This window comes from Nestor notabilis, unplaced genomic scaffold, assembly GCF_000696875.1.
Source record: "Nestor notabilis isolate BGI_N333 unplaced genomic scaffold, ASM69687v1 scaffold14759, whole genome shotgun sequence".
NCBI classification, from domain to species: Eukaryota; Metazoa; Chordata; class Aves; order Psittaciformes; family Psittacidae; genus Nestor; species Nestor notabilis.
In genome coordinates this window covers 704-16,394 of record NW_009943708.1, presented here as the reverse complement: position 1 = coordinate 16,394, position 15,691 = coordinate 704, and the positions used below count along the sequence as shown (strand labels likewise).

General features: G+C 44.0%; 1 protein-coding gene across 1 annotated transcript; it reads right to left on the bottom strand.

The window, feature by feature from the left end:
- Positions 1–2,317: 2,317 nt before the first annotated feature.
- CTH (cystathionine gamma-lyase) lies at positions 2,318–14,676 on the bottom strand (the record flags this gene model as incomplete). The annotated part of the gene is made up of 10 exons (XM_010022063.1): positions 2,318–2,456; positions 3,704–3,756; positions 5,317–5,438; positions 5,633–5,785; positions 6,780–6,857; positions 7,788–7,845; positions 9,782–9,913; positions 10,721–10,830; positions 13,977–14,072; positions 14,595–14,676. Coding segments are annotated over 10 exons (1,023 nt in total), but the record flags the coding sequence as incomplete, so codon positions are not given.
- Positions 14,677–15,691: the final 1,015 nt, after the last annotated feature.

Below are 15,691 nucleotides of genomic sequence, written 5' to 3'. Positions count from 1 at the left end.
CCTGCCCGGGGCAGGGGTTGGAGCTGGAGGATCCTTAAACTCCCTTCAACCCAAACCAGGCTGGGATTCCATGATTCTATTCTGTTTGCGTGTGAATATATCCGATTGTTCAGTGCTCGGAAGGCACAGTGCCAAGGCTGGCTGAGAGGATTGTCTTTGTACTCTGCACTTCACACTAAAATGCTGTATTGATCTGGGATGGAAAGCACAGTCTGCATTTTAATTGCAACAAATACAAGTTTTCACCTGTTTAAAGCTTTGCCTGCACTCAGACACTGTCCTTCCTTCACCTGAGAAAGAAACAAAAGGGAAAGGCACCTCTGGAAATTCATTTTTATTTCGTTTGGGAGAGCTCAATGCTTTTACCAAGAATGCTCTGTGCAATCAGTCTTGCAACAAAGTAGTACTTTGTGAGAAATGCCTGCAGTACTTGCACCTCCTTTGTGGTCCCTCAGCACAGGTATTTCGTAAGCCGTGGGCAAGTTCTGCTCAGAGATTATACCTTGCAGCCACCTAACACCTACCCCAACCCAGCAGCATCCTCAGACACCTGGATATTCCTGCCCTGAATACTGCAATTTGCAGGGTGAGCTGTCATACGTTAGAATTTATATCTTTTTTTATTGACAGAAGTAAAAACATCAGTGAAACCTATCTCCCATAGGAAAATCTAAACAAATCCAGGGTAATTCCATCACCTGATTATGAATGAACATAGTACAGGAAAAGATCAAACCAACAATACATATGGGAAATTCAAAGCATATTTTAATTAATATTCCAGTTCCAAATACAAATCAAATCATTACCACAAGTGACATTCCATGATTTTGTACTAAGTGAAAGAATCCTCTTTAAAAGGTTCCCATTGTTTACCACGTATTGGATTTCGCTTTATTTTCAATGCTCCATAAAACACCAACAGGAGAAAAAGCATTTAACTACATTTCCAACCTAATTAAACAAAAAATATCTAAATCAGCAGTTCTGCAGTTGGAACATTGGGTTAGAAGAGATGAGAAGAATTCACTGTGCGTTTTGAGGAGCAGTCAGAGAAACCAACCCTTTGACAGAACACCCCTGCAGCACCAGCATGACAAACAGAAACACTCTCCTCACTGAGAGAGCCAGGATAATATTCCTGAGTGTGCACCTCTCTGCTCTCAGACACAGCTTACCAACTCCATGAATTCCAAACCCAAGGGATTACAACAGAACAGGAAGGGACCCCCAGGAGAGCCCAGACTGTGTGTCACAGTGCATGGTCCATGCACAGACTGGCAGCAGCAGAATAAACCTACAGCACAAGGGAAGAGCTCCTCAGGGATCCAGGGATTCCACTGAAGAGATTCAAATTCTCAGAGGCAAATCAAAGGCAAATCATTAGCAATTTGGCTTTCCGTGTCATCTTCTTCAGTCATTTCCACATTCAGTTCCAAGTTCTGGCCTTAAACTTCAAGCTTTACACTCTGCAAACTGCAATAAGAAGGGAAAATGAGAGACAATTATGCTATACATCTACATCAACTGTGCTCTTTTTGTTTTCCTTTTCATAAATAAGATACATTTTAGCATTGGATTATCTTCAAGCTCTGTGCTGGAAAATAGAAATACATGTCCTTACCGTGTCTTATTTTCACTATCACCAAACAAAAACCAACCAAACAAAAAGAGAGTGAAAAACAGAGGGATAAAAAGTACATCAAACTAGGATTCTATCATTCTATGTGTGTATACTCATACACAAACACATCTACACCTCATGTGTTTCAGGTAAGCTGCCTTGAGAAATCAAGTCACTATGTGGCACCACATTCACTGCCACGGATAAAGAACAATTTTTATCTATTGTCTGAAATCCAGAAGGTTGGGTAGAGGAGTAGAAGTAGTGCTTATAAATGAAATAGGTTACTCCAGTATCAGACTTATTCTATGACGGAAGCTCTTTGCTTGAAGCTCCTTAATATATTTCAACCCCCTAAAACCATGACATGAAACATCTGAAGCACACACTAGGCACTTCCATGCCTACATGAGAGTCTCCTCTCAGTCTGACTTCAGTGGATATCCCCATCACTCAGGGGCCAGGGACATCCTGTCTGAATCTATGTCAACTCAGATGGTGGCTGACAAGGATTGTAAACCTTGGTGCATAGAGAAACGTAACAACAAAAGCTTTACACACACTCTGCAAGGTACCCTTATGATTAAATTAAGTGAAGCAAGAATTAACCAGCAGACAGTTTAGTGAGCAAGGCAGAGGACCAGAGGGGAAATCAGTTTGAGAGTGATGGCACTAAGGTAACAATCCACTTACTGCAGCTTTCAGAGCCTGATCTATGTCTTCCAGTAAATCTTCTTCATCTTCCAAACCAATTGACAGGCGAAGTAATGTATCACTGATTCCAAGAGCTTCTCTATCTTCTTTAGGCACCGAGGAGTGAGTCATGATGGCCCTGGAGGAAGAAAATAGCCTTTTTTCTAAGAAGTTTTTAGTTTTATCAGTAAAGACCAAACCAATTGGTTCCCTGCCAGCATCCCCCGAGATTCCATGAAGCTTTTACACCTTCCGGGTCCCACCTGCTGATTAACCCACAGATGCAAAGAGATCATGTCCTCAGCTACTGTAAGTTATATGAACTGCAGACAAGTCAGTGACTTGTATCTCCCAGTACAGTATTTCCAAGCCACTAATGATGAACAAGAAGCGGATACTTAATCTGGACCAGAAAAAGGAGAAAGTCCTATTTCTCTTCCTTCCAGATATACTTAATTCCCTTTTTTCCTAGAAATGGGTATGCACATGGAGAAACAGCCACAATAGACAATCTCCAGTGTAAAATCTCCTGAGTTCTTGATTTTTCTTTTAACTTTTGGTTTCTTAGATCACTTGTCAAACTGTACCCACTTACAGTGAGGAGTTTATTCCCTGTGCTACGGAGGATACAGGTAAAGAGCTATTTCCCCCATGTGCTCAGTCACTGACATCCACCAATTCCCAATTACCTTTCAGCTCATAGAACCACAAAATGGTTTGGGTTGGAAGGGACCTTCAAGATCATCTAGTTCTGACCTCCCTGCCATGGGCAGGGAAATGTTTGAGTGGTTTAAGATTTGTTGTTATTCTAAAATGAATAACTGAAAAGATTAAGCATATTAGTCATAACTTCCCATGTATCTTTTTGAAAAGCAAATTGGATTGAAGTAAAATAATCCAATTCCATAAAAATTCTATTTTTTAGCCTTTTAGCCTAGATAGAGACACCTATATTACTAAATTCCCCACGAAATTCCCCTGACATGGAGACAGACACAGCCTAAGCAGCATACTGACCATGCCCTCTTGTGTAAGCAGGCAGAATAGCAGAGCTCCTTCCTCAACAGCGTGACCTAATCTGTTCACTGCTTACTCTAACACACGCTGATTTCTTGGGTTGATTATCATCATAGTAACAAATCACATCTCAGCCCCCCAGTTAAAACAACGAAACCTGGAAATTCTTTCAACATCACACTCTTATAGTCACTAAAGCCACGCTCATTCCTGGGGTAGCCTCTGGGTTTTGTGCTATACATTCTATCCTCGGATCTCCATTATGTGACAAATATCTTGGCTTTGTGGACTAGGAAGTTTTAGAGCTCCTATAATAATTTTTGTTACTCTGCAGCTTTTTTTAGGCTTTTAAGATGAAGGATGACTTACGGATGCTCTGCAAGGCTTTCATAGCCACCCAGACTCTCAGCCAGCACAAAAACCTGTGGGAAAATCAAGTTAACATAACAAGTGTAAGGTTATGAATGCCTGGAAAAAGACACTTAAGGGAAAAGGAATGTTTAGGGTTTTTTCTAAGATTTTATATTATAATTTTTGCATTATAAAAGGTATTAACTGTAATTAGGGCAAAATTCTACATTTAGCAGGTACGAGATACTAAGATTTAAACCAGACTTGTCCTAAAAAGGCTCTGAAGAGACACTGATGCAAAGCTGAAATTAAAATATGTCCATGTTGATCAAATGTAACTCAGGAGTAGCTCCTACAGTGCAACACATGGGAAGGGCAGAGGGGAAAAGCACAACACGAGGGAGCAGCTCTGCCTGGGCACCACCAGCGTTTGCTCTGCTCGGAGGATAGAGCAGGCTGCCTGAACAAAGACTGAGACCTCATCAATTTCAGCTGAGGTTTAAGTGATTATACCCTCTCCTTACAGCCCCGTCTTTCAGCACTGATCCCTGAATTATGGACATGCATTCCTGGGTGACAAGAGGCTCTCTAGAGAGCCAGCTGCACTCAAACATAGACTCACAGTGTGCCTGCTGTAAATGCACTTACTGCCCTCAATGTTCCTCTGCAGCCCCAGTTGCTCATATCCACTTTTTTCCCCTTTAAACAAACCAGCCCTAAACCTATCAACTAAATAACCCTCTTCTCACCCTGGTTTAAGGAAATGGCTCTACTTTTGTACCAACCTAGTGACAAACTGATGGTTATCCAAGTCAAAGGGCTGAACTGAATATACTCATAAGAACCTGCTTCTCCTGGAATGCATTTCCTGACACTTTCTGTCCAAGCTGGCAGATCTCCTGTGCCAGGATTAAAAGCTCTCTCTCATGTAAAATAGTCTTTTATGGGAAAACTGTGTTTTTAGTAAATTCATTTTCAGCTGATGACATTAGCTGGCAAGTAAGGCAGACATGGAGGAGAAGGAAGTTCTAATTTGCCTTTGTTGTTTATTACTGCTCTGTTTTGCCAAGAAAAACCAGCAAAAGCACAAGTGCAGGATGCAAACTAACCAGAGATCAAGACTAGCAAACACATTAAAGAGCACAGGCAGAATTATTACATGGCAAAGACAAAGGCAAAAGCCTATGGTTTAGGTAAAACAAACAAACAAGTCTTCTCCAGTCTGAGGGACTCCCTATTTGTTTCATGATTCATGTCATTTCTCAATGAGCTTTTGCCCTGACGAGTGCTTTGAAATATTACAACAGTATTACACCAGCCCCAGCTCCTCTGCTTTCAAATCCTCCAGGTATTTCTGCAGAAGGCAGGCATGCAGGCCCTTTGTAGAAGCAATGCCTGGATATACTACACCCCACTGTGTAAACAAACACTTCAAATGAGCCCAGGCATCCTTCACTTCCCTCTCATTAGCCTCCATTTACAAATAATGTATTATTTAGAGATGGCTACACCCAAAAGACTTGAGGAGTTTTGCAAGTCCAGAGAAAGACTCTCCCCACCCCACTTCCTTTATCACCCTCAGAAGCACAGCCTCAGTGCCCCTAAGGCAGCGTGTATTCACCATCATTTACCTTTAAATTCTTGAGGAAGGCAGCAGCATTTTTGAGGCTCCCTTTAATGTAAAAGGCGATCATGCCAGGACAGCCAGTACACTGCTGCTTGATCAGCTCATGCTGAGGGTGTGAGGGCAAACCTGAAAGCCAGAGAAGTTGCTTTAACTTGCCATCACTTCAAAGGGTAGAGCAGCTCACCCACAGCAATGCAGGAACAGCCACTGCCGAGGTGGACACCCAATCTAGTCACCCAACGTGAAGGGTGCACAAGCTACACGTAGCACTACGGTGCTGAACTCCAGACGTCACCCACTCTGAAGTCCTGCCAACCTACCTGGGAAAATGACTTTCTCCACCCGGGAATGTGACTCAAGGAATCGAGCAACAGCCAATGCGTTGTGGAAATGTTGCTTCATCCGGATGTGCAGTGTCTTCAGACCACGATTGCACAGGTAACAGTCAAAGGGGGATGGAACAGCTCCAAGAGCTACAGAAGTTAAAACGTACAGCTAAGGTTGGATAAAACTTACTACAGTCCTACTTTCCAAATTCCTAACGTTAGAACAAGACCAGTGCAAAGAGGTTTGATGCAATCTGCCTTCCTCACCTCACACACACGGGAAGCCAATTATTGAGCTGGATTAACAAGATGAAGACTCAAGGATTAAATTTATTAGACATAATATACCTTTAGTCTCTCTGTTGTAGACAGAGGGCAGACAGAACACTATACAGAAAAGTATTTATTACAATTAAGAGGCAATAAAATTATTAAAATCAACCTACATAAGAAAACTCTGCATTAGGCATATCCTCTGATGTGTGAATGAGTTTAAAAAACCCAGACGTACTTGACACAAGTTAGGTGGAATTAAATAAAGGCATAATTTAAATGTTTGTATGCCTCTTCATATACATCAAGGTCATATAGGAAATGATGGTGCTTTCTGCCATGGTCTTAACTACAACCTAAAGAGAGGCTTGGTGAGGAGTTGTGCCCCATGTACTGCAGTTGCTGCCCATGGGGACAGCACTCAGTGCTTTCTGGAAAGCAGGGACAGAGGGGAGTTACAGTCCAGCAGCCAAGAGTGCTGCCTTCATTCAAGCCCCTGCCCCAGACAATTCACCCCACTCAGCAGCCAATGGTGAACAAATGGGGAACGACCCACCCTGCTCTCAGGGTCAGAGGCATTAGGAAGTGAGACCAGTGTTGTAAACTTTATCTGAGAGAAGCCAGGGAGGGATACCAACAGCTGCCGTGTTTGTATAAGGCCAGTGAAAGGCAAGGAAGAGACTTCAGGATTCTTACATCTGTGTCACCACTTCCTCCTCTCTGGCCATTTACACTTCTGGACATGTAAATGCCTGAGCTACATCTCTAGATAGGTTTCATGCTTGTGGGTATGCAACACACTTCCCATTATGAGCTGGCACATTTGAACCCGACTGATTTCAAGCTATTTCCTATATTGACTACTTACAGTTTTGTAGGAATTTAAGCTTCTCGTAGATCTCATCACAGTTTACTGAGACAAGTCCCATTACAACATCACTATGCCCTAAAACCACAAGAAGACAAGAACAGAATCAGCCACTCCATCAGCTCCAGGGTTATGCCACAAACTCCCATTTTCTCAGTCCTGTTGCTAATACAGTCCCTTTTTTGCAAGACATGGGGTTCCTTCTCATTGCTACAGCTCTTCCTGTGCAGCACATGAATTGTAGGGCAGATTTCAGCTTTTTCTAAAGCTCTGGTCAGCTGCGTGCTCTGCCTTGTGCCCCCAGACACTTCCCAAGCCAACTCCCAGCAAGTGGGAATTCCAGGGTACAGGAATCAGGTATGTCCTGCTGAGCTGTCTAAGCAAGGGCGAACACCAGACAGGAAACTTCTCCTTCTATCCACACCACCAGGGACTTTAGCACAGCTACAGTCGTGTTAGCTCCAAGTCTGGGCTGCCTGGGACACAACACAGTGAACGTGCTTTTGGACAGGCTCCACCACAGATGAATGAAACCTCCTTTGAACCTTAATGTATTTTCTGGCCAATACCTTCTACTGAAGCCACTTGCTTTGTTGTAGGCAAATTAAAGTCAACATGGCTATAAACACCTCTAGGTCTAGTGCCTGAAGTCAAGTCAATATTCCTTCTCCCAGTGATGGTTTAGGAGCTATGAAGACTAACGGCCTATTTGATGGTTCACCACCTCTAATGATCCACGTAAGAACCCATGGATCTTACATGGATCCATGCAAGAATCCATGCAAAGACACATTAGATTTTGTGAGCTGTGAGGGTGGTGAGGCCCTGGCACAGGCCGTCCAGCAACGTGGCTCTAGTGGAAGGTGTCCCTGCCCGTGGCAGGGACTTGGAACTGGATGAGCTTTGAAGGTCCCTTCAACCCAAACCATCCCATGCTTCTATGAACTGCCCGCAGCCAGAATGGCTTTTGAACAGCCAGCCTGAGTTGTGCCAAAGTGACACACTTACCATTCATGTATTTGGTTGCAGAATACATACAAATATCAGCCCCCAGAGATAAAGGACGCTGGAATGAAACGAAAATAAGAGGTCTGATTAAAGCTCATGTGCACTGTGGTTCATTTCAAGCTATCCAGAAAGGCTGTGATCCGACACAGAAAGTAACAATAGGTGAAGAAACCGAAAACCACAAAAACTTCACACCTTAAAAACAAAAACCTGAGAATGAAGATAGGATACGTGACAAAAACAATAGTACAGGACAGCACTTTGATTCAAGATAAGCACGATAAAAAGAACCCACAATAATATGTGATGTAAAAGGACTGGTCCGATTCCTGACACCTTCAGGAGGAGCAGTGATTGAATACATCCAACATACAGCCCATTCATATATATGTGAAAAGAGTTCTATTGCTTAGCTGAGGCAGGGATGAGCAATGCTATTTACTCTAAAGTGTGTTTGTTTAGGAAATGAAGACCTCAATGCAGCCTGCAAAGCAAAGGGTCTGCATTGTTGTCTAGACATCAGTATTGGTGATACAGCACCGAAAGAGCAACCGAAACCTGAAGAGAGTGCAAAGGGTTTTCCTTGCCAGGCCTCTCTTCCCTGACCTCCCAGCTTTCCTGACAGAAGCCTTTCTAAGGTGAGGCAAAGGGAGATGTTGATGGGCAAGAAGTAATGACCAATAATTTTAATCAGTCACTAAGTAAAGGACTTTGCACATAACATAAACACATTACAAAGGCTGTAAAGTATCAATACGTTAAAAGGTAACAGCAGATTTAGAATGAGAAGCTGCTGCTGTCAGATTAAACATGACACCTAGGCAAGGAACGTGGATAATGTGCATTCCTGGTGTGCAGCCAGGAGAACAGCAGTATAAACACCAGTGCCGCTTACACTCAACAGTGCTGCACAAATCACTCTTCAATTAGGATCTTCTCAGCACAGTGCATCAGCAGCAGTCTGGAGGGGTTTAAAGACACTACCTATTACTTAGAATTAATCATTACAACTGACTTTCTCTTAGTACCAGGCCAATAAAAGCCACATTAACTAGCTCATATATCCAGATGCTCACTTTGCTTCTTTCAAACTCGTCTTGCTAAAGAAATATATGTTGCAGGGGGGAAATCACCAAGCCTTTGTCATGTAGAAGACAAACTCAAGGGCTGCTTTAGCTAAGCATTAACACCTTCTGTAAAGCTCTATTAATTTATGAAGATCTCAGAACCCTTAACAAAAACAGATACCTTGCCTTTTGCACTCATAAAAAAGTTTTACTTTAGACCTAAACCACAAGGGATCAGCTTGGTCTCCTGGGAAATGCACATGAATATTTCTAGCCCACATTAAGATGAACAAGACTTCAAAGTTGTATTGTCTTCACTTCATGTATTCTAGTTATCCAAGCAGAAAAGTTATGCCAGTTGTTTGAGATCAAAATTACAAACTTCTAAGCCACACATTCACCAAAATATTGAAGAAAAAGGTAACTTGGATGTCTCAAAAGAAGACTTAACAAAGTTTGCTTGGTTCAACTTCTTCTACTAACTTTTTTTGAATATCAAGTGGTTCAGAAGAGATCATAAACAGCCTATAAAAAAATTGGTATAAAAAGGTCGAAGTTATAAAACAGGACATTTTTAACAGGCCTGTTATGATTTCCATCAGTGAGAACTAAAAACCAATGATTTGTGAATGACAGCAAAGCCATTCTCCCAGTGCCCTACCTGAGTGTCTTGATTCAGTGTGTTTACTGGACTGCTGAGCTCTATTTAGTCTGCTGGTATCACAGTGGGATATGGCTAACTACAAAATACTCTGCATACCGTCCTTACTAATGTAACTAGCACAGTACATGGGTTGTATTTAGAAACAGAACAGGTAATTTTACAACACACAGATCAAAACTACAGTCCCTTGGTGGTGCTTCCATTTAAAAAATGCACCTTTGAATACACGGAAATAATGGGGTAGTTGTAAACAAAGTGCTTACCTGGAAATACGCAGACATAAAAGTGTTGTCTACCACCAGAAGAACATCTTTATGCTTGTGTACTACATCTGCACAGGCCTGAATGTCAATGATCTTCAGTGTGGGGTTTGTGGGCGTTTCAATCCAAACGAGCTGCAGTAATTCAACAGCACAAAATGGCACTTTAGAGGCTGTACAGTGCTGGTGATGACACCTGTGTAAGTCACAAGTGCTTTAAATATCAGTTTGTTGAGTGTCAGCTTCCCATGCAGGTTTGCAGAGTGGCAATAAGACAGCATCCCTACAGAAGAAAAATAGGGTGCCCAGAGAAGCTGTGGCTGCCCCATCCCTGGCAGTGTTCAAGGTCAGGTTGGACACAGGGGCTTGGAGCAACCTGCTCTAGTGGAAGGTGTCCCTGCCCGTGGCAGGGGTTGGAGCTGGATCAGCTTTAAGGCCCCTTCCAACCCAAACCAGTCTGGGATTATATGGTTCTTGGGGGAGGAAATATTCTCCATAAAAATAACTGGCACAAGGGAATAACATCAAACCTCAGTCTGTGTCTGAAGATGGCCTGACATAGCCACATGAAAGTCTTTACATCCAAAACTTTGTAAGCCATTTCCAGCTGAGTGATTTTCCACTAGAGCAGAGGATTATCTATCTGTTCCAGCGCCATGGAGCACCTCCTCCTCCTCTGACCTTGCTGTTCCTCCTGTTGTTTCTGACCTTTTTCCTCCTCCTCTCTCTCTCCATGGTGTTTTTATCCTTCTTAAAATGTTGTCAGTGATGCACCACCAACATCACCAAGTGGACTGGGGTGGGGACATGCTGGAGCCAGCTTTGCTCCAGTCTGTCCCCACAAAAGCCACCCCTGCAGCCCCCTTTGTTTGACACGTACACCCATTACAACAACAGTAAGAATGGACATTAAGTAAGTTCAGCAATTTCCCTCTCCCCTACCTTGGTCTCTGGTGTAATTGCAGCTTCCAGGCATTCCATATTTGCACAGTCAACAAAAACTACGTTCAAACCCATTTTCACGGCTACTTTTCGGAAGTACCTGTTTGTGCCTAAAAAAAACAGAAACGAAGAATCAGAAACACAAAACAAAACTTCACTGATCTCCAGACTCCTGTATTCACCCACGGAAAGTCAGGAGGGTACAATTTTATGCTGTTTACCATGAACGGCACATTATTATTTTTTATTCCTAAAAAGTTTAAAGATTGCCATAGATCATGGAAAAGGACTAATGGGAATATGGAGTCAGAGTGATTTAAGAAGTACTTTCAATTAACAGCTGTTCAGGGTTGTTTTAATCACAAAATTAAATGGCCCTCTTTTAGTCTCCCTTCTTCTAACATTTCCTCTCTTCCATTGCCATGCACAAGCTAGTTGTTCCAGCTTTTATCTCCTCTTTCCCCCAGCTTTTATATCCTCTTTCAATAAGTTCTTTCCACCACATATTTTCAAACTCTTTTTTCTATTTAATAAGCTTCATTGCTTCTTCTCTGCCCAGATTCTCAAGGGAAAGACTCCAGCTACTGTGTTTCTTTACCATTCCATTAAAGCATCATGTAGCGAGGAACATAAAAGAGTGATGATTTTCTTCCTTTCTGTCTTTGAAGCCTTTCATTGGAAAGATTAAAAGAAGAAACCAGAAGCAACCAGTTGATCATTAGACGTTCAGCACAGTGACTATCTGCTGCCTGGATTAAAAATTAAGTCTTTCAGTCTCTCTGCCAAGGTTGTTCAACATCCACTCACTCACACAGAACAGGAGTTTGCCATTTAGCCATAAAGTCATCGTACGTGCAGGGTATGATCCTGTGCACTGAATGCTACATCTGAATGATGGTTTTCTTAAGGAAGTACTTTTATTTCTACAATGAGCTGTGTATTATATTGTCTCTTGTGCTGTAGGAAATATGTTCAGGCATGGAAAATTGTCAACTCGACAAACAACAGAAAGTTGCTTTATAGTAGTCTTACATACGTTAAGTAATAGCACACTACAATAAAACCTTAGGTTGAAATGGGAGGTTACACAGAAAGTAGCCCTTTTAAGAAGTTACATCAGTGGCTCAGAATTCAGAGGTGTCAAAACCTGGCAGCTCCTCCTCACCCTTCCCAAAACTCAGCGTCTCTTAAACACGTCCCAGGCAATGCACTTGTCAGCATTGCCCGAGAGCTTTCCAATTCTTTCACTGTTTTTCTGAGAGCCTTGCAAAATGCAGCCTCATTTGAGATAGCAAGTGCAGCTCTGCTCTCCTATCCAGCCTGGCCTTTTACAGAAGAACATGGTAGAAGCTTAGCAAAGCCAGTGAGCCCTTGAGGGAGCAGGGGCACATACCATGCTCACCCAAGACTCAAAGGTTGCTATTACAAGGCTGAAGAATCAAGCTGAGAGAGCTGGGCTGGTTCAGCTGGAGAAGAGAAGGCTCCTGAAGGGGACACCTTAGAGCAGCTCCAGGGCCTAAAGGGGCGCCAGGAAACCTGGAGAGGGGCTTTGGACAAGGGAGGGAGGGACAGGACAAGGGCTTGAACCTGCCAGAGGGGAGATTGAGATGAGCTCTGAGGCAGAAGCTCTCCCCTGTGAGGGTGCTGAGGCGCTGGCACAGGTTGCCAGGAGAAGCTGTGGCTGCCCCATCCCTGGCAGTGTTCAAGGCCAGGTTGGACACAGGGGCTTGGAGCAACCTGCTCTAGTGGAAGGTGTCCCTGCCCGGGGCAGGCGACTGGAACTGGATGAGTTTTAAGGTCCCTTCCAACACAAACCAGGCTGGGATTCTGTGATTCTAAGAACACAAGCAGGAAAGATGACTGGGAACAGCCATAAGAGCACAGCCAAGGAGAAAAACAAGCAGGGATTTAGGGGATAAAGAGCCCCTTATAGCCGAGAGAAGAACGAAGGGGCTGAACACACACTGGCCGCAGTGTCTAGTGGCAGATCTGCAGATGTGCCATGTCATGGGGTGTGAGCTCTGCTGAATAGGGCTGTCTGTGGGGAAGCTGGTCTCTTTGCAACAGAAGTATGAAAAGAAAAACCTCGGGGAAGAAACCATGAAATTCATCTGTGTGAAACCACCAGGGGCTGAGGCTTTAATGAGCAGATGAACTGGTTTTGCTTGAAAAATATACCCATGGGCTTTTCTGAAGTGAGGAGCTGATAATACATTTTGGCCAAATGACTTTGATTTACTGAGTTCTGTAGTGGGAGGACCGTGAATTTAAGGAGCGGCTTGTCAGTGGGGATTCCTGCTCCACTCAACTTGGCTCCAGGTGTACTTTGGAGAAGAGCTATGTGGCACGAACTAAGACTTTAAAGCAAATGCGTGCATTTGTATTTGATGTGCACAAGCAGAGAGAACTGACTGGCAAACAGTACTCACCCATCACTGGGAAAGGTGATTACTCTTGCTGGCAGATTTTCCAGCTATTGCTTGGGAAAACACAACCTGCTGCTGGCCTCTCTAAACTTCCTTTGGAAACAAAGCAGATTTGATCTCCTTGTGCCAAGGCCTTGAAGCAGGCAGAGGAAGACAAGCTTTGCTGATCAGTTGAAACACAGGAGTTGGGCACTGAGGACTCTGTCACAGGACATCTGGGCAGACTTTCCTGGCAGGGACTTTTGGGTGACATCAATCTTTTGAAGGACTTTGGCAGAGGTGGATGGACTCTGCTACTTGGGAGTTTCTTGGAAGAATGGATCAAAAAAAACTATACAAGATGAAAACCTAATAGTGGGCTGCAGCACCACGGAAGCATTCAGAAGATGTGGGCATGGCAGATGCAAGTTGTGCTTTCAGGGAATATGACAGAATAGTTGCTTGAAACAGTCCAGAAAAAATGCTGGTTGATAAAGGGTCAAACCTAGGAAGGGAACAGTAGAAATACGAGCAGCTGGGAAGCTCTGGTGCATTGGTCTGTGGAGGGTCCCGCTCTGCAAACAAATCTGTGCAATGCCAAGATGTTGCTATTTTCTAGTTCTTACTAGTTAGCTATACTGTTTTAAACCTGCATGTTGTGCCACAGAACCTTCCAGTGTTTGAATTCCTAGCACCACAATCAGACAGGGGTGTTCTGTGTTCTCAGGAAGTGAAAAGGCTGCAAAGGGACGTAAGGTCCTATGTGGGAAATTCGGTTCATGACAATCACAAATAGGTACATTTAATCAGTTGTGCAATGAAGATCAAAAGCGCACTTGTGTTTTACATACCTCCATAGACATCATCCATGCAGATAATCGTGTCCCCTGCCTTTAACAGGTGAGTAATATTCAAAGTAGCAGCTAAGCCAGAAGCATAAGCTAAACCTAAAAGAGAAAAGAGTAAGTGGCAGACAAACTGTGTTTTAATGTGATACAACCTTGTCAAACTTGCCTTCACTTTCCTCACTTTGCTTTCAAAAGGAACCTGTTCTGTTGCTCTCGCTTTCGCTGTCTCACTCACTCAGTGGATTGAGTAAAAGCATCAGCCTGATTTTACACAGAGTGGAACCCAGCACGAACACTAGTCCAGGAAGAGCTGCTGCTTGGCTCCTGCTCCCCACTGCATTCAGTGTTGCTGCACAAGGACAAACTCAGTTTAGCTTAGACACCAAACGCAGCAAAAGGAAACCCTACAGAAGCCAGGGATTGAGCTGGACTTTCCTGAGTGATAAATGTTGGACTCTTTTCACTCTTGCCCATAACCAGCAATCAGAGGCAGTGAAAGCCTTGCCATGATGTGACAGCTGCTGACAGCCTGGTATCCTTGCTCCCCCAGTTATGCCTGCTGTAGATCATCAAGAGATACACGTGCTGACATCTTGCTTGATGAAACTATTAATTACTTACAGTATTTAGCTCCATCTAGTGCTGCCACAGCCTTCTCCAGGCAATTCCGGCTGGGGTTTCCACTCCGGCTGTATTCATAACCCTGGTGGGGAAGCAAACACAACTTAGGAGAGAGCACTGAGAAAGTTTTGTACAATAGTTGTCAGATCCCTTAAAAAGCTCTGGTGCTCAGCACTGAGGTTGTGCATGCACCTCCTCCGAGACCAGCAGGCTGGTTTTCTGGCTACACCAAGCTGCTGTACTCAACATCTGACCGGGCATCCCCAACCTGAAAATGGTTTCTGAAGGAAGTATCACACTGCTGGCCATGTTCTCCTCCTTTCTCCTAGATATCCACCTCTGGTCACTGTTGGAGAAAAAGCCTCAGGCTGATAGTCCACTCATGTTATCAGGAAGAATGTGTCCCATCACCATGATGCTCTGCTTGGCAGATGCTACAGGGCACTGGCCAGCACCAACTTGTGCCCATCAAAAGTTCCTGAAAGCTGAAGTGTTTCCCTGGCATGCAACCAGACCAAGTTCCACGTTCCAGTGCAACGGCTTCTATGTGAAAACTGAGAAAATTGAATGAGAAAAAAAATACTCATGCAGGGGAGACATTAGAGCAGCTCCAGTGCCTAAAGGGGCTCCAGGAAACCTGGAGAGGGGCTTTGGACAAGGGCCTGTAGGGACAGGACAAGGGGAATGGCTTGAACCTGCCCGAGGGGAGACTGAGATGAGCTCTGAGGCAGAAGCTCTTCCCTGTGAGGGTGCTGAGGCGCTGGCACAGGGTGCCCAGAGAAGCTGTGGCTGCCCCATCCCTGGCAGTGTTCAAGGTCAGGTTGGACACAGGGGCTTGGAGCAACCTGCTCTAGTGGAAGGTGTCCCTGCCCGGGGCAGGGGTTGGAGCTGGAGGAGCTTTAAGCTCCCTCCCAACACAAACCAGGCTGGGATTCTGTGCATGGATGCACATATTACAGAGGGAACCTGCTAAGTGCCCTGGTATCTGTGCACTTTCAGGACTTCCACTTAATGAGAACTTGATCGTGTTCAGGAACCTGGCAGACGGCTCTCACGGAGCTTCCAGCAGGAACACGGCCATGCTCTTGTCAGTACAG